The following is a 26,119-nucleotide window of genomic DNA, read 5'->3' on the forward strand; positions in this document are numbered from 1 at the left end:
TGATTGCATTGGCTACTTGGATCACAGCAGCCCCCACAGTAGACTTGCCCACTCCAAATTGATTCCTGACTGAGCGGTAGCAGTCAGGCATTGCAAGCTTCCACAGGGCTATCGCCACTCACTTCTCAACTGTCATGGCAGCTCTCATCTTGGTATTCCTGCGCTTCAGGGTGGGGGAAAGCAACTCACAGAGTTCTAGGAAAGTTGCCTTATGCATGCGAAAGTTTTGCAGCCACTGTGAATCATCCCATACCTGCAACACTATGTGGTCCCATCAGTCTGTGCTTGTTTGCCTGGCCCAGAATCAGCGTTCCACTGTATCAACCTGCCCCACTGCCCCCATGATGTCCCAATTGCCACAGCCCGTGCTTTTAGGAACATCTGTGTCCATGTCCTCATCAAAATCCTCCTCGCGCTGGCGTCTCTTAGCCCAGTTCTCCATATACTCCAGGATAACGCACAAGGTGTTTACAATGCTCACAACAGCAGCGGTGACGGTGAGCTGAGTGTGGTATGGCATCTGCAGGAGAGCAGAGTTGCAGCGGAAATGGTGGATGATGATGGTTAGCAGTCCTATTGCACCATCTGCTGACAGCAGCACCTAGGACACAACAGCCACAGTGACGGTGAATTGAGCTGAACGGGCTCAATGTTTGCCGTGGTATGGCATCTGCACAGAAAAAAGGCACTAAATGATTGTCTGCCGTTGCTTTCACGGAGGGAAGGGCGACTGACAACATGTATCCAAAAACACTTGCGACAATGTTTTTGCCCCATCAGGCATTGGGAGCTTAACCCAGAATTCCAATGGGCGGTGGAGACTGCAGGAACTGTGGGATAGCTACCCACAGTGCACCGCTCCATAAGTCGATGCTAGCCACGGTAGTGAGGACACACTCCACTGACTTAATGTGCTTAGTGTGGACGTACGCAGTCGACTGTATAAAATCGATTTCTAAAAATCGACTTCTATAAAATCAACCTAATTTCATAGTGTAGACATACCCTTAGCAACACAGCATCATGCCAGGAGCCTGTGTTCAGCTGGATTCCACCATGATCCTAAATTCTACCCAGAGTCACTGCTGTCAAGGATACGAACAGTCCTCCAGCCTTTATGTGTGACCGGACTTTGCTCCTACATTTGAAAATAAAATTAAACAAATAAGGAAAAAAACCCATAATATCTTTTGAAGCAATATTTTCAAGGTTTGAAATTTTTCAAAATCATTACAATAAAAGATCATTTTGGCAGGGATATTAATCCTCCTACTTCAGGATTTAATTCAGTGTCTATTATAGACACCAAGCCTATGAAGGGCCAGATTATTTTGCGTTTGTTACTGCAGAGTTCTTACACAGGCAGGCCATTCATCCGGTTTTAAGACAGACAATCGGGGGGGCGGGATAGGGTATGGTTTTTCCGCTGTCCAGTACTGAGACAAAATCAGATGTGGTTTTCTCCAGTATCACACACAGAGGACACCATTTTTAAGAGTGTACCACTCCACCCTCACTGCCATGGCCTTGCAAATACTGACCAGTCGAGATGAGAATGGGGAAACTCAGTGCATGTCACAGAAACAAAACACTAATACCTGAGGTGCTAAGGACAGGAAAACTCAATGTACAGACCAGGAACAAAGTGTTGAGACCCGGGGAACAGAGAATGGGGAAATTCAATGCATGGCACAAGCACTCAGTGCTGAGACTGAGATCTGGTAAACTCAGAGTATGCCACAGACAAACAGAGGTGAGACACACATTCACTCAGTGCTCAGACCAGGGAAGCTGACAATGGGGAAACTTGGTGCATGGCACAGACATGCAGCACTGAGAACAGGGGAGCTGAGAATGGAAAAACTCAGCACATGACAGATGTGCAGCTGAGAACAGGGTAGCTGAGAAGGGGGCAATTCAGGGGAGGGCACCCACACTTAGTGCTGAGACCAAGGGAGCTAAGAATGGGGAAGTTAAGTACACGGCCCAAACACAGAGTTAAGACATGGGCAGCTGAGAATGGGGACACATGGTGCAGAGCACAGACAACCAGTGATAAAACATGGGGTGCTGAGAATGGGGAAACTTGCAGCACTGACACCAGGTGAGACGAAGTGGGAGGTTCTCTTGGTTTTTTATTTGTTTTTCCAATGGTTTGCGTGCAGAGGGAATGGGACTCAGTTTCCCTGGGTATTACTGGTTTAACGAGGTGATGGGAGAGGGAGTTTTTTGTTACAGAGGACCAGCAACAGAACTTAGGACCCCAGCCAATGGCCTGGAGAATGGATACCTCAGTGACTGGTGTCCTGGTGAACGGGAGGCCCAGCTAGAGAATCACAGCTAGTTCTGGCCAGTGGGAGGAGAATGGCCTGCGAAGAGAGGACCCCAGTGACCTGATCAGCCGGTTCCAGCAAGAGTGGTACAAAGAACAGCTGAGAGGAGAGGAGGCCCAGGTGACCCTGTTTACCTGGACAGAAGACAATGGACAGAGGCGGGGCTTGGGGGAGGTGATGTCAGATGCCCAGCTGGAAAGCACGGGGGCTTGGGACTGGAGAGCGACAGCAGGCAGAGCCCACCTGGATGAAGGAGAAACTTAGATGTACTGTGCTGAGGGAGGCCAGGCCTGAGGACCCTGAGAGTTTCCTATGCTCTGTTCAGACGCTCAATAAACCCTCCTGTTTTACGCTGGCTGAGAATCACTCCAGTCTGGAGAACAGGGTTCCTCTAGGCAATCTAGTGACAGAGGATGTGGAAAAAGCTAATGTACTCAATGCTTTTTTTGCCTCTGTCTTCACGAACAAGGTCAGCTCCCAGACTACTGCACTGGGCAGCACAGTATGGGGAGGAGGTGACCAGCCCTCTGTGGAGAAAGAAGTGGTTCAGGACTATTTAGAAAAGCTGGATGAGCACAAGTCCATGGGGCTCTTTGGATGAGGGGAAAGCAGTGGACGTGTTATTCCTTGACTTTCGCAAAGCTTTTGGTACCATCTCCCACAGTATTCTTGCCAGCAAGTTCAAGAAGTATGGGCTGGATGAATGGACTATAAGGTGGATAGAACACTGGCTAGATCGTCGGGCTCAATGGGTAGTGATCAATGGCTCCATTCTAGTTGGCAGCTGGTATCAACCAGAGTGCCCCAAGGGTCGGTCCTGGGGCCGGTTTTGTTCAATATCTTCATTAATGATCTGGAGGATGCCATGGATTGCACCCTCAGCAAGTTTGCAGATGACACTAAACTGGGAGGAGTGGTAGATACGCTGGAGGGTAAGGATAGGATACAGAGGCACCTAGACAAATTAGATTTCTTTTGACCCAGTCCTCTGAAGAGGTTCAACAAGGACAAGTGCAGAGTCCTGCAATTAGGATGGAAGAATCCCATGCACTGCTACAGACTAGGGACCGAGTGGCTAGGCAGCAGTTCTGCAGAAAAGGACCTAGGGGTTACAATGGACGAGAAGCTCGATATGAGTCAGTGTGCCCTTGTTGCCAAGAAGGCTAACGGCATTTGGGGCTGTATAAATAGGAGCATTGCCAGCAGATCGAGGGATGTGATCATTCCCCTCTATTCGGCATTGGTGAGGCCTCATCTGGAGTACTGTGTCCAGTTTAGGGCCCCACACTACAAGAAGGATGTGGAAAAATTGGAAAGAGTCCAGCGGAGGGCAACAAAAATTATTAGGGGGCTGGAGCACATCATTTAGCGAGAGGCTGAGGGAACTGGGATTGTTTAGTCTGCAGAAGAGAAGAATGAGGGGGGATTTGATAGCTGCTTCCAACTACCTGAAAGGGAGTTCCAAAGAGGATGGATCTAGACTGTTCTCAGTGGTTCCAGATGATAGAATAACGAGTAATGGTCTCAAGTTGCAATGCGGGAGATTTTGGTTGGATATTAGGAAAAACTTTTTCACTAGGAGGGTGGTGAGGCACTGGCATAGGTTACCTAGGGAGGTGGTGGAATCTCCTTTCTTAGAGGTTTTTAAGGTCAGGCTTGACAAAGCCCTGGCTGGGATGATTTAGAGGGGGATTGGTCCTGTTTGAGCAGAGGGTTGGACTAGATGACCTCCTGAGGTCCCTTCCAACCAGGGGTGAAAGTAAGCCTAGGGACTTACTGGTACGTGGGTAGGATGGGGCCAGCTCTGGCCCCCGGAAGGGGCGGTGCCTCGGGCAGAAGGGGCAGGGCTGGGGGAGGTCAGAGCCAGCCCCGGCCCACCCTGTACCGGCAAGTGCCTCCTTCCCCCTCTCCAGGGTAACAGCGGCAGCCGGGGGCTCTGGCAGTGGTTTAAAGGGCCCTGGGCGGTAACGACGGCTGGAGCCCTGGGCCCTTTAAATCGTCCCCAGAGCCCCGCCTGCCACAACGGCCCTGGGCCCTTTAAATCGTCCCTGGAGCCTGCCGGAGTCCTGGGGAAGTGGTGGTGGGGCTCCGGAGACGATTTAAAGGGCCCAGGGCTCGGCTGCCGCTACCACCCCGGGCCCTTTAAATCGCCGCCTCAGCCCCGCTGCCGCTACCCCAGGGCTCCGGCAGCAGGGCTCTGGCAGCAATTTTAAGGGCCGGGGCCTCCAGCCGCTGCTGGGAACTGCAGGCCCTTTAAATTGCACCTGGGGAAGCCGATCCACCCTGGTACGATGCACCAGCTCTTGCCGGTATGCCGTACCGGGGTGTACCAGCTTACTTTCACCTCTGCTTCCAACGCTGATATTCTATGATTCTGTGAACCCAGTGCTCAGACCACGGCAGCTGACAATGGGGAAATTTGGTGCATGGCTTAAACACACAGCACTGACACCATGGATCTGAGAGTAGGAGAAGGCTGTGCATGGCACAGACACACAGCACTGAGACCAGGGAGCCAAGAGTGAGAGAAGGCTGTGCATAGCACAGACACAGAACTAATGCCACGGATCTGAGAGTAGGAGAAGTCTGTGCCTGATACAGACACACTGACACTAGGAGAGTTGCGAGTGGGGGAAGGCTGTGCATGGCATAGACGCACAGCACTGATACCAGAGCTGAACGTGAGAGAAGGCTGTGAATGGCACAGATACACAGCACTGACACCAGCACCTCCTGCGGGTCATCTTGGGAATTAACTATCCAGCATACAGAGCACCTCCTACTGGCCGGTGTCTCACCTGCCGCTGCCCCAGTGTCCCTCCTGCCCTGGGGTTCTGCCCCAGCAGTACCCCCACGCTCTGGGTCTCCCCTCCCAGGGGCCCTCTCACCCACCTTGCCTCAGTGGCTCCTGCCAGTCATCATTTAGCCCCCACTCACTGGGGCAAACTGCTGTCTGTCATGGCCCCTCATCATTGGCAAGGAGATTGGACCAGCTGCCTCTACCTATCTCCGGGCTGTACCTCTCAGCCCCAGTACCTGCACAGGCCTTTACCAAGGCCTCAGCCTGGGGAGTTGCCAGGCTGGAGCTCCCCAGCTCCTCTAGCCTTGCCTAGCCCCTCCCTTCCCCAGCCCTGGGTACCCTTTTCTCCCTAGCAGCTAGATCCTTCTCTCTTCACAGCTAGAGAGAGAGACTGGCCCAGCTCCTCCCTGAGCCCTTATAACACGGCCAGGTGTGGCCTGGTTGGGGCGTGGCCCCTGCTGTGGCTCCTTCCCCAATCAGCCTCCTCTTTTTTTCTAGGAGTGGGGTAACTGCCCTGCTACAGTAGCACAGACATACTGCATTGAGGCCAGGACAGTTGTGAGTGGGGGAAGGCTGTGAATAGCACACAGACAGTACTGAGAGCGTAAGAAGGCTGTGTAGGGCTGGGTTTCTGTAGTGTAGTGGTTATCACGTTCGCCTAACACGCGAAAGGTCCCTGGTTCAAAACCGGGCAGAAACAAGCCCTGCAATTTTGGGGGAAGGGATAGCTCAGTGGTTTGAGCATTGGCCTGCTAAACCCAGGGTTGTGAGTTCAATCCTTGAGGGGGCCATTTAGGGATCGGGGCAAAAATCGGGGATTGGTCCTGCTTTGAGCAGGGGCTTGGACTAGATGACCTCCAGAGGTCCCTTCCAACCCTGATATTCTATGACACACAACAGTGAAACCAGGAGAGTTGTGAGGGAAGCAAAGCTGTGCAAGACACAGCACTGAAACCAGGAGAGTTGTGTGTGTGGGAAGGCTGTGTATGGCATGGACACACAGCACTGACACCAGGAGAGTTGCGAGTAGGGGATGGCTGTGCATGGCATAGACACACAGCACTGAGACTAGCATAGCTGAGAGTGGGTGTGACAAATTGGGAGATTTTCTTGGTTTTTTCAATGGTTTGCATGCAGAGGGGTTGGTACACAGTTTCCCTGGGTGTTACCAGTTTAACGAGGTGATGGGAGAGGGAGTTTGTTGTGGCACCTTATAGACTAACCAATTTATTTGAGCATAAGCACCGCACCTGATGAAGTGAGCTGTAGCTCACGAAAGCTTATGCTCAAATAAATTGGTCAGTCTCTAAGGTGCCACAAGTACTCCTTTTCTTTTTGCGAATACAGACTAACACGGCTGCTACTCTGAAACCTGTTGTTACAGAGCACCAGCGACTGAACTTGGGACCCCGGCCACTGGCCAGGAGAATGGATACCCCAGTGACTGGTGACTAGGAGGCCCAGCTCGGATGCCACAGCTGGTTCTGGCCAGTGGGAGGATAATGGGATGCGGAGAGAGGACCCCGGTGATCTGACCTGCAGTTTCCAGCCAGTGGGGAACAAAGGACAGCTGAGAGGAGAGGAGGCCCAGGTGACTCTGTTTACCTGGACAGAAGACAAAGGACAGAAGCGGGGTTTGGGGGCAGGTTATTTCGTATGCCTAGCTGGAAAGCGTGGGGTCTCTGGACTCGGGGGGAGAGAGCAGACAGAGTCCAGCTGAATGCAGGGGAGACTTAGATGTACTGTGCTGAAGGAGGCCGGGTCTGAGGGCCCTGATTGTTTCCTATGCTGTGTTCAGACACTCAGTAAACCCTTCGCCTTTACGCTGACTGAGAGTCACTCTGGTCTGGAGAACAGGGTTGCATTATTCCCTCTGGGAGTTGAGGCCCCGGGGGTCCAGAGAGCATGGACTCCCTGAGGCAGCCCACAGCGAAAGACAGGCATGCTAAAGGCTCAGAGAAGTGTGGTTCCAGGATGCAGAGGGGCTTAACCCCTGAGAGAGAATGGAGCCCCGAGAAGGGCTGTCACACTGAAGGGGGTTCTCCGCAGGGACCATATGGGGCCAAGAGTGGGCACAACCTGAGAGTCTGTGACATGGGGGAAGGCTGTTCATGGCAGAGACCCATAGCACTGAGACCGGAAGGAGTGAGAATAATGCATGTCACAGACAAAGTACTGAGATGAAAGGAGCTGAAATGGGGAAAGTCAGTGCATGGCAGAGAGACACAGCACTCATAGCAGAGGAGCTAAGAACAGTGAAACTCAGTGTAGAGCCCAAACACACAGTGTTGAGAGCTGTGGATCTGAGAATGGGGAAATCTGTTAGATAGCATGAGACACGCAGTGCTCAGATCAGATCAGCAGGCAATGGGCAAACTGACAATATTTCAGTCACAGACACCAAGCAAGGAGACCAGGGGAGCTGAGAACAGGAAAACTCAGTGCATGCCCCAGACATACAATACAAAAAAAAGGGATATTGAGAACAGGTAAATTCAGTGCCTGGCACCCAAACATAGGACTCAAATGAGATCAGCAGGGAATTGGGTAACTCGGAACATGTCAGTCACATTGAGACCAAGTGAACTAAGAATGGGGAAATTCAGTGCATAGCACACATGTCTAGAGCTAAAAGCAGGGCAGCTGAGAATGGGGAAAGCAGCGCATGACACAGACGCACAGCATGGAGACCAGGGAACAGAGAATGGGGTGACTTGGTGTATGGAACAGAAGCAAATATTGAGACAATGAGAGCTGAGAACAGGAAAAATGTGTGCATGACACAGACACACAGTGTAGAGATCAGGGGAGGTGAGAATGGGAAAAGTTTTTACATGACACACACACATGCACACACACAGCACTGAGACCAGAGAGGCTGAGAATGGGGAAAATGTCAGCACGTCACAGTCACGCAGCTCAGAATGGCAAAACTCAGTGTAGGGACAGACAAATAGCACAGAGACCACAGGATGTGAGAACAGGAAAACACAGTGCATGGCACAGAACTGAGACACTGGGAACATAAAATCAATGCATGTGACAGACACACAGTGCTCTGACAAGGAGAAGGGAGAAAAGGGAATCTTGGTGTAGAACACATATACATGGCGCTGAGACCAATAGAGCTAATAGGGAAACTGGGTGCATGTTACAGAAACACAGCACTAATACCTCAGAAGCTATGAATAGGGAAACTCAGTATATGGCCTAGACACCGAGTTACAACCCGGGGAACTAAGAAGGTGGAAAACTGAGATCATGATGCCACAGATACACAGAGGCAAGACCAAGGAGCTGAGAACAGGGAAATTCAGTGCATGGTGCCCACACCCAGCGCTGAGACCAGGTGAGCTGAGTATGGGTAAACAAGGTGCATGGAACAGACACATAGCACCGCGATTAGCAGAGCTGAGAAAACAACGCAAATGCCTTACAAAGTGCAAGTATATTACAGCTACATAATCATCATTATCAGCCAAATAGGTAATCTCATCAGAGTATGAAATCCGATTTCTTTGATAAGAAGGACCTTAGCCTCCGGAGGCCCCGTAAGACTGCTGGGTGACGGCTAGTGAACTTTTAGCATGCAGATAGGAACTTTTATTGTGTTAATGTTTTCTCTGTAATGCTGCCACAGTAAGAATAAATGTGGTAGCTTATAAAGCACTACCTGGTAACTTGTGGTTTCTGGCAACTACAACTGTTCATAGCCTTCAAAGAGAAAGCAAAGCACAGAGGCTGGCCGGGTTTGGCAGTCTGGCTGGTTGGGGATAGCACAGTGTAAGCAGGGAACTGTGCAGTCTGGTAAAACCTCTGGCAGGAGGGAGAGAGATAAGGGGCAGATGAGGACCTGAGAGCCTACAGGGGTGCCCTCCAGGGACCATGGAGAGGGAACACAGGTGCAGTTGTCCTGAACTGTGACAATTCTGATTAAAAAATTAGCACTATGCAGTATCAATGGATTAAGTACTCACTAACTGACAGATCTCAAAAAGTGGCCATCCATGGGGAAATCATCCGTGAGGGGGGTGTTTCTAGCGGGGCTCTGCAGGGATCGGTACCAGGCCTGACTCTATTCAACAGTTTCATCTGCAATCTGGAAGTAAATATCAAATCATTGCTGACAAAATTTGCGGAGTGGTAAATAATGAGGACAGGGCAACCGGAGTGGTAAATAATGAGGACAGGGCAACCGGGGTGTAAATAATGAGGACAGCAATGAGGATCGCTTGGTAAGGTGAGTCCCCTCAAACGTGTTTTAATACAGCCAAATGCAAGGCCATACATCTAGGAACAAGAATGCAGGCAGTATCTACAGAGTGGGGACCTGTGTCCAGGAAAGCAGTGACTGTGAAAAGGATCGTGGGGTCATAGAGAACAAGTGACTGAGAGTGAACTCCTACAATGCATTGCAGCACCATTTCCAAGTAGAAATATTTCTGTTTTCGGGTGTTTGGTTTCTGACAACAAAAACATGTCCCATGGAAACCAGACACTGTTTGTGAAAAATGTGTTTTGGTGATAACCCAATTTTCAGTTCCCAATTTGGAGCTCAGACTAGATGACCCTTCTAACCCTATGAGCCTATGAATCAGTCGGAACAGCGTTTTTGTGGAAAATATTTGGCCAGAGTTGGGGTCTAGGCCACCTGTGCCTCCCCTTCCACCCCACTCCTGGGGTTAAGGGTGTGCAGAGCCCCTTCTCCCTGAACAGTGCCCCAGTATGATATATGGACCCCAGGCCCCCACCAAGTGCTGCTTCCAGCTGGTAGCTACAGTTCTCAGCTCCGTGGCTACCAGCTTCCCTCCTCTCTCTGTCCCTCTCACCCCACTGGGACTGGTAGAGGGATACAGCAGGTAGCTGACGGGCCACGAGGTCTGTTCAAAAGGTCTCCTTGACCCATTCATGAGAATTAGTGAGAATGGGATAGAAGCGCCGCCCATCTAATAAGGCCCATCCATGTGAGTCACCAAATTTCGTACAGTTTAAGGCCAGAAGAGACCATGAGGTCATCTGGACTGATCTCATGCAAGCCCAGGCCAGAGAATTCCCCCTTTGCCATGGGCTCCATGCTGTACCATTGAACTGGGAAGCATTTGCTGCCCATTGGGTAAGGCAGAGGGACTTGGTACACTGCTGGGTTCTCCCTCCTGGGGCAGAATTAAGGTTGTGGGGCTGTGTTGGGTTGGAGGCATCATCTCTACTCTGCAGTTCCCAGTTTTCCAACATTTGGGTTTTGTTTTTCCTTCCAACATTCTATAAAGGGGGATCTAAGGGGCACTGTAACCTAGCATGTCCCAGTTTGCCAGAGCCTGAGTTTGGGAATTAAACTCTCCCATTCACAAGGAACCCAGGGCTCTAGCAAGAGCCTCTGCCGTAACCCCTGGAAGGGGTCTGCACAGGATCCTTAGTTGGGCGGCATGGTGGGTCTCAGAAGTGTCCTAACTGAGGGAGCATGGGGCACTGCTGTCTGCCCAGGTGGGGGCTCAGGAACAGGGCAAGGCCTAGAGCAGAATTCTCCCATTCATGTATAGTATCAGGGGGTAGCTGTGTTAGTCTGAATCCACAAAAACAGTCCCATTCGTGTATCTTGTTCGACTCGGGTCTTTTCCCATAGTCTGATCTCAGGTACTAAGCCTCCCCCTCTGGATTCTGTCTGTGGACTCAGCAGGAACGTGTGAACATCCTGAGGTGTCCTAAATAAAACTTCTAAGGAAGAGGGACACTTTTCTCCGACCTACTGCGTAATTCCGCGTCCCACTTAGAGTAATGAGTTGTGAGTCCTCAGTTTCTGCTGGATCAGAGAAGATTGAGATTGAGAAGAACTTTTAACCTCTAGCCTAGGCTTTCACCCTCAATATTCCTTTGGCTAGTCTTATTGAATGTACACCTGTTACTTTGAACCTCACTATCCATTTCCCCTCTGTTACCTTCTTTTTCTCTCTCACAAAGGGTGGTCTCTGTCCCGTACCTGTCTTTTCAAAGCTAAACCCCATCTCAGTATTGCCAAATCATAGAATCATAGAATATCAGGGTTGGAAGGGACCCCAGAAGGTCATCTAGTCCAACCCCCTGCTCGAAGCAGGACCAATTCCCAGTTAAATCATCCCAGCCAGGGCTTTGTCAAGCCTGACCTTAAAAACCTCTAAGGAAGGAGATTCTACCACCTCCCTAGGTAACGCATTCTAGTGTTTCACCACCCTCTTAGTGAAAAAGTTTTTCCTAATATCCAATCTAAACCTCCCCCATTGCAACTTGAGACCATTACTCCTCATTCTGTCATCTGCTACCATTGAGAACAGTCTAGAGCCATCCTCTTTGGAACCCCCTTTCAGGTAGTTGAAAGCAGCTATCAAATCCCCCCTCATTCTTCTCTTCTGCAGACTAAACAATCCCAGCTCCCTCAGCCTCTCCTCATAAGTCATGTGCTCTAGACCCCTAATCATTTTTGTTGCCCTTCGCTGGACTCTCTCCAATTTATCCACATCCTTCTTGTAGTGTGGGGCCCAAAACTGGACACAGTACTCCAGATGAGGCCTCACCAGTGTCGAATAGAGGGGAACGATCACGTCCCTCGATCTGCTCGCTATGCCCCTACTTATACATCCCAAAATGCCATTGGCCTTCTTGGCAACAAGGGCACACTGCTGACTCATATCCAGCTTCTCGTCCACTGTCACCCCTAGGTCCTTTTCCGCAGAACTGCTGCCTAGCCATTCGGTCCGTAGTGTGTAGCGGTGCATTGGATTCTTCCATCCTAAGTGCAGGACCCTGCACTTATCCTTATTGAACCTCATCAGATGTCTTTTGGCCCAAATCCAATGTTTAAGAATTATAATCCCCTAAAATCATGAGATTACTTTTTTTTAAATCTCATGATTTTTTAAAGTACTATGCGTTGGTTCTTTCATTTGCCTTCTAGTGTTTGAATCTTCAGGGGTCACATTTTCAAGCTTTTCTCTGCAGCCTCAAGGTCTAGAAACTTACTTTTTTCACCAGTGGAAACTGAGATTCACCCATAAACACATGACTCTGGGAGCTCGGATATTAATAAAACACCACATATTGCAAGACTGGTGATAAAATTGTGAGAGGGGTAACACTGCTTATTCCACTTCCTTTGAAATATTACATTGTACAAAAACAATAAGCACAGCTTTTTTGTTTTAATGTGAAAAAGTCAGAAACAGCCATGGTTCTCCACTAGAAAGGAACTGCTCAACAGTTTTCTAGTGGAATGTTTTTCCATCAGAAGATGTTGATTTGATTAAATCAAAATATTGCTCATGGACTTATTGACTTCATTAAAATTTTCTATGGGAAATTATTGAAACATTTAAATTTGATGTTATCATTTCAACGATATTAATTATGTGATATGATATATGATATTATAATCCCCATCAATGGAGGCTTTTAAGAACAGGTTGGACAAACACCTATCTGAGATGGTCTAAGCTTACTTGGTCCTGCGTCAGCTCAGAGGGCTGGAGAAGATGTCCTCTTGAGTTAACTTCCAGCCCAAATTTCTATATGTCTATAATAATACGATATAATGAAATACAGTCAAATTATAACATTAAATGAAATGTTTAGCTCTTACTGAAACATTTCCATAATGTCAAAATGAAATTGTTCTGAATATTTCATTTTGTGAAAAATTCTGAGAATTCTACTTTTTGTCCCAATTAGGGATGAAATGAAATTTCAGAATCTTGGAATTTTCTGTGGGACAGGAATTCTATTTGTGACCAGCTCTCCTCTCAAGGAACATGCACCTTAGTATATTGTATTTCTGCTATGGTAAAACATAGCTCAAACTCAACCCAAAGGCCAATTTTCAGCAATTCCAGCCAATGCTGCTAAAAATCACATTTCACTCTTTTCACCACTCCTGATACACATTTCAACAGCTTTAATCACATTTGTACAACGAGGGAAAATGCAGCAGGTGGGTTTTACAACCAGTAACTGGATGAAGGGGCTGGAAAGGTGGAGGTTAACACAAATAACTGATGCTGTGGTCACTGGGCCAGCTACATCACAACATAGCAAGGAAGGATTAAATGACAAAGTAGATTTGGTGGTTCTTGTTTGTTTCTTTCACATCTACCTATTCCATTGCCTACAATTAGTTTGTAGATTCTGCTTGGTCCAATCATGTAATTGTTTATCTTCTACCTACTGTTAATGACTTTTTCTGCCCATTTCCTTTTTAATTTTTAGTCCCCAAAGTTCACCCCTTTGATAGGAGTGGAGGTCAGTGCTCCAGCAAAGTCCTTATTCGTACACAAACTCACAAAGGTCTAATTAACATAGTGTAACCACCTCAAGCTAAACCAAGCCAAGCAAGGTTGGAAATATGAACATCACACATACAGCTGTGCCTGCTAAACTAAATCAGTTTATAATTCTACCTTTAATTAGGGCTTGTCTACATGGGGAAACTGACTAGCTACTGCTATTTTAGAACAACTCTCCACATGGACCCTAAATCTCAATACGAGAGCGTCCATATGCAATGTCATTAGGGGATATCTGTAGCACTTCAAATTCACACTCTCCCTTATTCTGAAATAACTTCCCTGCTCGGAGAGGCCCTTAGACTGGGGTAATTTTTTGTCTGTAGAGACCTGAACTAATCAATTTAGTCTAAACCAAAATGAGCCTGGATTATAGCATGTTCACACAGCCTATTAAACCAGGTTAACATCACCCTGTAAGTTAAAAGGCTGTGAATGAGCCCTTCTGCACTATACCCTCTGCAGTAACACTTGGACTCTGCAGAGGCCTAGCCTTCATTTGGGAGGGGACTTGGAAGGTTTGTCTACCAAGTGGGTTCTCTGGTGAGCAAACAGGTTTGATTTCTGAATGAAGCTTCTCCCGCACACGGGGCACTCATAAGGTTTCTCTCCTGTGTGGATTCGCTGGTGCCTGCTGAGGTTTGAGCTCTGAGGGAAGCTTTTCCCGCAGTCGGGACATTTATAGGGATTCTCCTCCGTGTGAGTTCTCTGATGGGAAGTCAGGCTGGAGCTGTAGCGGAACCTTTTCCCGCAGTCAGGACACTCATGGGGTTTCCCCTCCATGTGGGTTCGTTCGTGGGAAAGAAGGCTTGCGATCTGAACGAAGCCTTTCCCGCACTCGGTGCATTTGTAGGGTCTCTCCCCCGTGTGGATTCTCTGGTGGGTCATGAGGTTGGAGCTCTGAGTGAAGCTCTTCCCACAGTCAGGACATGGGTAGGGACGCTCTCCCCCGTGGGTTCTCTGGTGTCTGATCAGGTTGGAGCTCTGGCTGAAGGCTTTCCCGCAGTGAGTGCACTTGTAGGGCTGTTGCCCCGTGTGGGTCCTCTGGTGTGTGACAAGGGTGGAGCTCCGATTGAAGCATTTCCCGCAGTCTGGACAAATGAAGGGTTTATCGCCCGTGTGGGCTAGTTGGTGCCTCAGGAACCCAGAGCTGTTCTTGAAACATTTGGTGCAGTCGGGGCATTTGTAGGGTCTCTCTCCCGTGTGCACTCTCTGGTGAATTATGAGGTTCAAGCTCCGGCTGAACCTTTTCCCGCATTCCTCACATTTGTAGGGTTTCTCTCTGGCACTATTGTGACTCCTCTGGTGCAGGCTGAGGGCGGAGCTGCAGGGGAAGCTTTGCCCACATTTACCACAGGCAAGCGATCTCTGCTCAGCTGGGTTTCTTTGCTGGCTTGTTTTGCTTGTTTTTGCATGGATGTTCTTGTCCCCTCTTTTCCCACGAGTAGATTTACCCAGTCTCTCCTCTGGCTGGTTTCCATGCTCCCTCTCTGGCCTGCGCTGACTCTCACAGGCGTCTCCCTGCTCAGGGCTCTGGGAAACATCCCCTTCAGCTCTTCCCAATACTATCCCATGCAGTTCCACTTGCTCAGCACCTTCCTGCTGAGATTTCTCCTCCTCATTCTCACTCACCATCCCATCACCTGCTGGGACAGAGAGAGAACCCAGGCAGGAGTCAGTCCCTGTGGCTGTGGGAATGGGAACTCCAGAAAGGGGAACTAACCCCAATATCTGCTGAGGAGACGGAAAACTGACAAGACCTATTTCCCACAATCAACGTCTCAGAGGAACGAGGGGAGGGTCCACAGCCAGACATCAGTTTGGATAGATCACCAATTTAAATTCTACTCGGGGTGTTTGCAAATAGATGTATATTTATGCAAATATATTCATATTTAAATTCTACTGGGCTTTTGTGGACTGAAGTGGATCGACAGCTGAGACTGGTCTCTGCCCCATGGCGATGTTGCCCCCTGCCATTCTCCCAGCCCTGTGCACTGCATGTATGCTACGCCCAACCCCAGCTATGCCCCACTCTGGTGTCACAGAGTTTAAGGCCAGATGGGACCACCAGATCATCCAGACTGCTTTCCCACATATCACAGGCCCCCAACACTACCCAGCACCCACACACCAAGCCCAACAACCAGAATTAGACCAAAATATCACAGCCCACAGGAGACTAGACTATTGTGTGCCACAGGCAGAGGCAGGAGGGACTGAGGTGCACCGGTGCCCGAGGCCCCACCAGTGGCAGGGGAATGTCAAAGTGAGATATACGTGGATAATCCTGGCATGTGACCCACACTGCAGAGAAAGGTGTGAAAACCTAAAGTCACTGCCAATCTGACCTGGGGGAAAATTCCTTCCTAGGCCCACGTATGGCGACCAGACAGACCCTGAGCATGGGAGGAGGAACCAGCCAGCCTAGCACCTGAGAGAATGCTCAGTGCCACCTCTGAGCCCTGCCCCCACCATCTAGTGCCCACCGCCAGCCATGGGGATACTTCAAAGAAAACAGATTAGAAACACCCCACATCCCTTGAATGCATTGGGGGGAATCCCTTGCTGACCCCTGCACTGAAGCCCTGAAGCATGTGCGTTAGGAATATAAGACAGGAACTGGAAAGGACTCCCGGGCCAGCTGACCCCTTTCCCATCATATACAATCCCATAGCACAATCTCCCTCATTAATTTGTCCAGCTCTCTCTCAAAAAGCATTAAGTGGTTTGTCCCCAGGCTAGAAATCATCTTTTAATTTCCAGCCTGAATTTGTTCAGCAAGTTTATCCCCATGTGTTCTTGCCCAATGTTGTCCTTTAGCCTAAAGAGTTCTTCTCCCTCCCTGGTGCTCCCCGCATCCTCTGATATATTTATAGTGAGATATCACATCTCCTCTTAGCCTTCGTTTTCCTAGGCTAAACAAGCCAAGTCTTCTGGCCTCCTCCCAGAAGATTGGCCCTCCATACCCCCGAGCATCCTACCAACCCTTCTCTGCACCTGGGCCACTTTGAATTAATCGTTTTTGGCCATGGGTGATCAAGACTGTGCCCAGCATCCCAGAGGAGGTCTCCCCAGCACCTCGCAGGATGACATCCACACACTTCCCTAGCTCCACTGGAAATGCCTCACTTCATACATCCTAGGATCACATTTGCCTGCTTTGTAGTCACACCACATTGGTGGTTCATAGTCATCCTGTCAGCGAACCCTGACTGACAGCTGCCTGGGCGCTACACTCCTCACACCCCACAGCGTCTTAGCTTGGGGTATGGCAGAGGAGTAGGGGGACCTGGGAGCCGATCAGCTGTGGGGAGCTCAGCCCCAGCCCTGCTCCTGCTGCTGCCCCAGCACAGACACAGCTGGCTGGATGCGCTCTGGAGCTGTGTGCCCGGGGTGGGCAGTGCCCGGGGTGGGCACTAAGGGGTGGGGATGGGGGCAGAGCGCAGTCACAGCCAGCGAACCCCAGGGCTGGGTCCTCGGCTGGTGCCCTGCAGGGTCAGAGCAACCGGGGGGGCTGTGAGAGCCAGAGACTGGGGAGGGTCAGGGAGGGCAGCAGCTCCAGGACTCGCAGACCCCCGCCCCCCCGGGAGCAGAGCTGGGGCGAGGAGGGGCCGTTGGTGCAGAGTCACTTTCCTGCCCGGCCCCAGCCCTTTCCCCGGGTCTCTCCCCTCACCTGCAGGCTCCGGCTCAGGGGCTGGTGTCGGCAGAGCCCGGGGCTGCCCCAGGGGCTGGTTCCAGCCCCCGCAGAAAGTCCCCCCGGCTGGGCCCCGAGGGGCGCTAGGGAAGGGCTCTCCCCGCACACACCCCGCTGGGCAGCGGCAGCTGCTCAGGCCCGGGCTCCCGGCTCACAATGGAGGCGGCAGCAGCGTCTGACCCGGGAAGTTCAACCCCCGATGTGCTGAGCAGGCAGGCAGACAGCAGCAGCCGTCTCCTTCCCGGAGCAATAAGCAGAGCAGGGCCCTCTGGTGTTACTGGGCATCATTTCATTAGCCAGCTCCCTGCCGGACCAAGGTCCGTGTCCAGACAGGGCTGCTGCCCATTGTGGAGGCATGAATGGGTTTCATCACATGACAGAATCTTTCATTACAGATTAATCTTCAATCCAGGACACTCTGGAGGGCAGGCAACCCTAGTCCAGCATTTCCAGTGTCTCCAATCCCAGCTGAGGTTTTTCTTCCCCCACCCCCTTCCCCCACACGGCAAGCTCTCTACAACCCCCAACCACAAGGAAACTCGGCAACCCCCCCTTCAAAAGTCACTTATTGCATCTGGGGAGATGATACATCTAGATAAGATTGGTTTTAGAGTAGCAGCCGTGTTAGTCTGTATTCGCAAAAAGAAAAGGAGTACTTGTGGCACCTTAGAGACTAACACATTTGTTTGAGCATAAGCTTTCGTGAGCTACAGCTCACTGCATCGGAATGCATCCGATGAAGTGAGCTGTAGCTCCCGAAAGCTTATGCTCAAATAAATGTGTTAGTCTCGAAGGTGCCACAAGTACTCCTTTTCTTTTTTCTAGATAAGATTGATAACATCGCCTGTCTCCACCCTCTCAAGTGACTCAAACCTTCTCTCCTACACCTGCGCTGTGCACTTGCGTGTTGGTGGGCAAACAGCTGCTGTATTTTCAACAGTTTTGATCTGTTATTGCTTAAACCACAGAAGTGGGAACACGGCAGCATCTTCAGCTGGACACAGAAACTTTTAACATTAGCTATCCCAGTGCATTATGAACATAATGCAAAGCTGTAGGCCCACAAACATGCCCCCAGCCCCCACCCCCCAGCAACTGGCAAATCCATAAAAAACCCGGCCACGCTGGTCAAATACCTGCCAGGTGGTAACCCCACTGCAGAGAGAGAGAGGGGGCAGATCCTATTGCTCCTATCCCAGCCCCTGAGCTCTGGAAGATTGCTCCTACCTCCCACCCTGTACTCCTCTGGACAGGAATAGTCACTACATAATAGTCACTCCAGGTCTGCCACTTCCTCCCCAAAACAAGAGTGAAATCCTGAGCCCATTGAAGTCAAGGGTTTCCCCTGAGCTTAGCTGGCACCGTGAGCTCTGTCTGTGCAGGGAAAGGGGTGAGAGATGGATTTTAGACAGTCCAGATGAGAGGCTCAGGGCTCCTGCTGTCCCCTGGGGCTGGAAGAGTTCCAGAAAGTGCCGTACAGTGAGAGATGAGAAGGGGAGGGCACAATACCAGAAATCCAGTTGCAACCTGAACTGCAGACCAAGCGCTATCGCTCCATCATGGATGTAGAGGACCTGATTCTCTGCTCACATGCACCAGTTTTTACACAGCTTTGCCTTCTGAGAAGCTGCTCCTGATTTTACGGCCATGGGAGGGAGATCAGAATCAGTCCCACAGCACCACAATTACACCCAGTGCTTTGCATCAGCAGAGCCCAGAGCACTTCACAAAAGAAGTCTGTATCAGTATCCCCATGTCACAGGGAAACTCAGGCACTCAGAGGGGCAGCAACTTGTCCAGGTCACCCAGCAGGCCAGTGGCAAAGCCAGGAATGGAATCCTGTCTCCTGATTCCTGGTCCAGTGCTCCATCCACTAGGTCACACTGCTTTGAAAAGAACCCCCACCAAGCTGGGGCGAAGACTGGAAGATGACAGTCTCTCTCTCTCCAACCCTTAGCTTCGGCCATTTGCTGGAAGTTATTTATTCTTCTGAGTTCCAAAACATTATCATCACCATGTGTAGTACTCTGCTGTTACACATAAAATATTCATATTGGTGAAATGATTTTAATAAACCCACATAATGAATTCTTGGGAAATATGTTGTCTGTTTTCTTAGCTAAAGTCCAGGCTATAAAATTAATATACCACATTAAGGCCTTAAAAGCCAGAGGCTAAGCGACCAAGGGGAGCTAGCCAACAGGGGAGTTTGAGAGGGAGTTTGTGGTAGGGAGTCATTCTATAATTGCTATGATTAGGAAGGGCCATATCACCAGTGCTAACGCTGCTCCTGTCTCCTCCACCTGCGCCTGTATCCAGACAGACAACCATGGATGCCTCTACCGAGATCCTGGTATGGATTTGTAGAGACTGTGGCTTGCATTTCCCACTCACAAAAAGCCAGGAAGGGGGACCATCCAGTGTGAAAGGTGTCTGCTGGTGGAATCATAGAATATCAGGGTTGGAAGGGAACTCAGGAGGTTCATCTAGTCCAACCCCCTGCTCAAAGCAGGACCAATCCCCAAATAAATCATCCCAGCCAGGGCTTTGTCAAGCCTGACCTTAAAAACCTCTAAGGAAGGAGATTCCACCACCTCCCTAGGTAACGCATTCCAGTGTTTCACCACCCTCCTAGTGAAAAAGTTTTTCCTAATATCTAACCTAAACCTCCCCCACTGCAACTTGAGACCATTACTCCTTGTTCTGTCATCTGCTACCACTGGGAACAGTCTCGATCCATCTTCTTTGGAACCCCCTTTCAGCTAGTTGAAAGCAGCTATCAAATCCCCCCTCGTCCTTCTCTTCTGCAAACTAAATAATCCCAGTTCCCTCAGCCTCTCCTCTAAGTCATGTGCTCCAGCCCCCTAATCATTTTTGTTCCCCTCCGCTGGACTCTTTCCAATTTTTCCACATCCTTCTTGTAGCGTGGAGCCCAAAACTGGACACAGTACTCCAGATGAGGCCTCACCAATGCCACATAGATGGGAATGATCACATCCCTTGATCTGCTAGAAATGCTCCTACTTATACAGCCCAAAATGCCGTTAGCCTTCTTGGTAACAAGGGCACACTGTTAACTCATATCGAGTTTCTCGTCCACTGTATTCCCTAGGTCCTTTTCTGCAGAACTGCTGCCGAGCCACTCGGTCCCTAGTCTATAGCAGTGCATGGGATTCTTCCGTCCTAAATTCAGGACTCTGCACTTGTTCGTGTTAAACCTCATCAGATTTCTTTTGGCCCAATCCTCTAATTTGTCTAGGTCCCTCTGTATCCTATCGCTACCCTCCAGCATGTCTACCACTCCTCCCAGTTTAGTGTCATCTGCAAACTTGCTGAGGGTGCAATCCATGCCATCCTCCAGATCATTAATGAAGATATTGAACAAAACCGGCCCCAGGACCAACCCTTGGGACACTCCGCTTGATACCAGCTGCCAACTAGACATGGAGCCATTGATCACTACCCATTAAGCCCGACGATCTAGCCAGTTTTCTATCCACCTTATAGTCCATTCATCCAGCCCATACTTCTTTAACTTGTTGGCAAGAATACTGTGGGAGACTGTATCAAAAGCTTTGCTAAAGTCAAGGAATAACACATCCACTGCTTTTCCCTCACTCATAGAGCCAGTTATTTCATCATAGAAGGCAATTAGGTTAGTCAGGCATGACTTGCCCTTGGTGAATCCAAGCTGACTGTTCCTGATCACTTTCCTCTCCTCGAAGTGCTTCAAAATTGATTTCTTGAGGATCTGCTCCGTGATTTTTCCAGGGACTGAGGTGAGGCTGACTGTCCTATAGTTCCCAGGATCCTCCTTCTTCCCTTTTTTAAAGATGGGCACTACATTAGCCTTTTTCCAGTCATCTGGGACCTCCCCTGATCGCCATGAGTTTTCAAAGATAATGGCCAATGGCTCTGCAATCACATCTGCAATCACATCTGCCAATTCCTTGAGCACCCTTGGATCCATGGATTTGTGCTCGTCCAGCTTTTCTAAATAGTCTTGAACCACTTCTTTCTCCACAGAGGGCTGGTTACCTCCTCCCCATACTGTGCTGGCTGTTAGGGGGCTTATTCCTTCACCCACTTACTTCCCTGGTCCTTCTCGCATGAACAGAGAGCAACAATACCCAAAGGCCAAAGGTGCAAACAATTCAATGTTTATTGGGGTGAACTTCCAGCAAGCATGATTCCAGTTTCCTTCCTTAGTGTCCCCCTTCCCAGCTCTGACACCACAGAGCCTTACCTGTGTCCCTGTTCCCATTCCCCCCCTTAGCAAAACATTATTCCAATTTCCCCACCCCCATTTCATTCCCATTCCCTCCCTTAGCAAAACATGATTCCAATTCCCCACCCCCATTCCCTGTTCCCATTCCCCCCCCCCCCCGCACTCACTTCCTGATTGACTGCAGACTATATAGTAAAACTTGAGTTCTGCTTAGCTATACCTTAACCAATGATTTTCCTGAAATTTAACTAATCAATCCTAACATATTGTAACATGATTATTTAACCAATTATATCCCACCACCTTAATTAGTTTACACCCAGAAAAATTAATTATACAGCAGACAGAAACAATCACAGAACCAGAGCAGAGATTATACAGACAAACAATAGGGAAATGGGGACTACAGTGATAGAACAAACACAGAAATAAGGATTTCACATCCCAGCTATTAATAAGTGAGTTCTTGCCAGACAGGATGCTATCAAACTAAGTTTGCTTTTACATCTTCTAGGCACTTCCCTTTCTCTGGAGGTGATAGTACAGGATTGTATTCCTAACAGCCCTAAAGCACCTTATTTCAATGTGACTAGTTTGGAATGTAAGGATGTGACCGTTCACTTCCCAGTTTATGGCTGCCTCTGCTGCTTAGCCAAAGGCCTTAGCCTAAGCACAGGGCCTCAGACTGTCACAGTAAAGAAGGCTCTTGCACCGGCAGACAGTGATTTTGATTCTTTCTTTTATACCTCTATAACTAGCTAAGTGATAAGAATAGACCTAAATTCTTAAAGTATAGGCCTTTACAGACAGGCCTGAATATCTATATCCTAACACTGCCCAGTGCAGTAGTCTGGGAGCTGACCTTGTTCTTGAAGACAGAGGCAAAAAAAGCATTGAGTACATTAGCTTTTTCCACATCCTCTGTCACTAGGTTGCCTCCCCCATTCAGTAAGGATCCCACACTTTCCTTAACCTTTTTCTTGTTGCTAACATACCTGAAGAAACCCTTCTTGTTACTCTTAACATCTCTTGCTAGCTGCAACTCCAAGTGTGATGTGACCTTCCTAATTTCACTCCTGCATGCCTGAGCAATATTTTTATACTCCTCCCTGGTCATTTGTCCAATCTTCAACTTCATATAAACTTCTTTTTTGTGTTTAAGATCAGCAAGGATTTCACTGTTAAGCCAAGCTGGTCGCCTGCCATATTTACTATTCTTTCTACACATCAGGATGGTTTGTTCCTCTCAGGAAGCAGGTGGGAGAGGTGGAGGTGGCTAGGCTGAGGAGCATCTGTGCCCTTGAAGAATTCGTCAAGAGTATTCATATGGAGACATCCAAGACTGAGGAAACTATCCAGCTACAGATGATTGCTGTCACACCACCGGGGAAGGAGGATATGGCTCTGTCACAGGGAGGACACTGGCTGCTGGTTACTTCTGACAGCAGGCAGTGCTCCAGCCCTACTCCCAACCCACCCACCATGGTGATGGAAAACTGATATGCTGCACTGGCAACGAGCAATGAGGAATCACCCCCAAAGTTGGAAGAGGAGAAGCCATGTACCCCCAAGGCTGGGAAGATCGCAGCCACCACTCCCAGGAATAAACATAGGGTGGGGGTGGTTGGTGACTCTCTTCTGAGGGGAACAGAAGCACCCATCACCCTGACATGGCATCTCGGAAGGTATGCTGCCTGCCAGGGCTCCGTATCCAAGACATTACAGAGGGATTGCCAAGGATCATCCGGCCCGCTGACTACTACCCCATGTTACTCATCCATGTGGGCACTAATGATACTGGCAGGTATGACCCTCAGCAGATCAGAAGTGACTACAGGGCTCTGGGAGTAAGGGTGAAGGAGTTGGGAGTGCAGGAGGTATTCTCTTCGATCCTTCCAGTCAAGGGTAGGGGCCCAGGTAGAGAGAGATGCCTGGCTGAGAGGATGGTGTCACCAGAAGGGCTTCGGCTTCCTTGACCACAGGATGCTGTTCCAGGAAGAAGGACTGCTCAGCTTGCTCAGCTTGCTTTCCATGGGTAAGATCCCATGGAAAGCAAGTCTAACGGAAAAACAATTGAAGACAGTTGGCGGTTTTTCAAAGAGACATTATTAAGGGCACAAGAGCAAACTATCCCATTGCATAGGAAAGATAGTAAGTGTGACGGTGTACCCAATAAGGCTTTATGGAAATATGCTTATGAATGTCTATATGACATAACTGGAATATGTTTTATACTACATTTGCCATGTAACATATCTCTGTAAAGGTTATGATCTACTGAATCTATTCATCCTATTTGTATGCATGTATCATTTTGTATTCGAAGTTACGAATATTGGCTGTATACTTGCTTGATTTTTAAGTAGCCTTTGTAAAGCATTTGGTCAGCTTCTTGAGAAAGTAACGTGCAAATTAAGTGCCCAATCAAGAAACACTTAACAAACAATGGGTCTTGGAAGGCTCCAATCCACATAAGAAGTCTTCCTGGAGACATTCAAGATAGCATGTGGGCAATGGCTGTTGCCTGTAAAAACTGAGTCATGCATGGACATGTGACTTGCCCATGTGACTCCAAAACTCCATCTTGGAGCTGGACTTTGCATAGGAGAGAGGAGTGGGTCTCCACCCACAAGAGAAAAATCTATTTGAGCCCATGGGAGACCCATCCATTTTGTCTTCAGCTGGCTCAAGAGATAGCCTCTCCACTCCCAAGGGTACCTAAAAGAAACTGGAACAAAGGACAGTAACTACAGGGGATGTGAGTGATTGCTGGACCCAGACTAGAAGGAGCCTAGTCTGTGAAAGGAAGCTTACTGGAACACCTCTGAGGGTGAGGTTTTATCTGTATTCAGTTTTCTTACCGTATTAGGCATAGACTTGCGTGTTTTGTTTTATTTTGCTTTGTTCTGTCTGCTATTACTTGGAACCATTTAAATCCTATTTTCTGTATTTAATAAAATCACTTTTTACTTATTATTTAACCCAGAGTATGTATTAATATGGGGGGGGGGGGGGCAAACAGCTGTGCATACCTCTCTATCAGTGTTATAGAGGGCGAACAATTTATGAATTTACCCCATATATGCTTTAGATAGGGAAAAATGGATTTATTTGGGGTTTGGACCCCACTGGGAGTTGGGCATCTGAGTGTTAAAGACAGGCACATTTCTTAAGCTGCTTTCAGTTAAGCCTGCAGTTTGCGGGACGTGGTTCAGACCTGGGTCTGTGTTTGTGGCTGGCAAGCGTGTCTGGCACATCCAGGCAGGCTTCTGGAGTCCCAAGCTGGCCGGGAAAGCAGGGGCAGAAGTAGTCTTGGCACATCAGTTGGCAGCCTCAAGGGGGTTTCTGTGATCCAACCTGTCACAGTAAGTATGGCAAGAGACCACCCTGGCTTAACCAGGAGATCTTCAGTGATCTAAAAATCGAAAAAGAATCCTACAAAAAGTGGAAACTAGGTCAAATTACAAAGGATGAACATAAACAAACAACACAAGTATGTAGGGACAAAATTAGAAAGGAAAAGGCACAAAACGATATCAAACTAGCTAGAGACATAAAGGGTAACAAGAAAACATTCTACAGATACATTAGAAGCAAGAGGAAGACCAAGGATAGGGTAGGCCCATTAATTGGGGTGGGGGGGAAATAATAACAGAAAATGTGGAAATGGAAGAGGTGCTTAATAACTTCTTTGTTTTGGTTTTCACCAAGAAGGTTGGTGGTGGACGTCTAACATAGTGAATGCCAGTGAAAATGAGGTAGGATCAGAAGCTAAAATAGGAAGAGAACAAGTTAAAAATTACTTAGACAAATTAGATGTCTTCAAGTCACCGGGGCCTGATGAAATGTATCCTAGAATACTCAAGTTGCTGACTGAGGAGATATATGAGCCATTAGCGATTATCTTTGAAAAGTCATGGAAGATGGGACAGATTCCAGATGTCTGGAAAAGGGCAAATATAGCGCCAATCTATAAAAAGGGGAATAAGAACAACCCGGTGAATTACAGACCAATCAGCTTAACTTCTGTACCCGGAAAAATAATGGAGCAAATAATTAAGCAATCAATTTGCAAACATCGAGAAGATAATAAGGTGATAAATAACAGTCAGCATGGATTTGTCTAGAACAAATCACATCAAACCAACCTGATCGCTTTCTTTAACAGGGTAACAAGCCTTGTGGATTGGGGCAGGGGAAGCAGTAGACGTGGTATATCTTGACTCTAGGCCACCAGGTAATTCAGGAGGGTGGAAGACCACGAGTGTCGAGGAAGCCCCCGAGCTCTAGGCCCAGGCTAGCCTGAACACTTCTCCCTCCTGAAGGCTGCTGTGTTATACCTTGTGTTTGCTTTTGTTTTCTTGCATAGTTTTGCTTGATCCTTTTTGGTGATTCTTTGTAAGTGTTACACAAATAAAATTCTTTTCTGCTTCAAAAAACACTCTCCTGCTAGGAGGGGTCCTATCACACGTGGGTGTATGACCCCCCACCCCCAAACCGCCCACCCCGCAGCCATGCCCATCTTGTCGGGCACTCTCAGGAGAGGAATAATTGGTGACACTGGGCGTGGCAGTAGGTAACTCGAGGGGGTGGAAGACCATGAGTGTTGAGGAAGCCCCCCCGCTCTAGGCCACCAGGTAACTCAGGAGGGTGGAAGACCACGAATGTCGAGGAAGTCCCACGGCTCTGGGCCCAGGCTAGCCTGAACACTTCTCCCTCCTGAAGGCTGCTGTGTTATACCTTGCGTCTGCTTTT

The 26,119-nt window shown here is 48.9% G+C and overlaps 1 protein-coding gene and 1 non-coding gene across 3 annotated transcripts in view; one reads left to right on the forward strand and one right to left on the reverse strand.

Moving 5' to 3' along the window:
- The window catches only part of LOC114022245 (zinc finger protein 239), a 34,288-nt gene extending 16,843 nt beyond the window's left edge, over window positions 1-17,445 (reverse strand). The window contains exons 1-2 of one of the 2 annotated variants that reach the window (XM_043528836.1): window positions 17,116-17,387; window positions 13,037-15,085 (exon numbers count right to left, since the gene is read on the reverse strand). In XM_043528836.1, coding sequence (XP_043384771.1) covers window positions 13,935-15,074 — 1,140 coding nt within the window. In that variant the 5' untranslated portion in view covers window positions 15,075-15,085; window positions 17,116-17,387 and the 3' untranslated portion in view covers window positions 13,037-13,934. Of the gene's footprint in view, window positions 1-13,036; window positions 15,086-17,115 lie in introns of those variants that run through there. The other variant, XM_043528834.1, reaches the window with a different exon arrangement.
- On the forward strand, window positions 5,761-5,833 carry TRNAV-AAC. Its single transcript has one exon. It is a non-coding gene; the product is annotated as a tRNA-Val (tRNA).
- Window positions 17,446-26,119: the final 8,674 nt, after the last annotated feature.

This window comes from Chelonia mydas, chromosome 14, assembly GCF_015237465.2.
Source record: "Chelonia mydas isolate rCheMyd1 chromosome 14, rCheMyd1.pri.v2, whole genome shotgun sequence".
In the NCBI taxonomy this organism is placed as follows: domain Eukaryota; kingdom Metazoa; phylum Chordata; order Testudines; family Cheloniidae; genus Chelonia; species Chelonia mydas.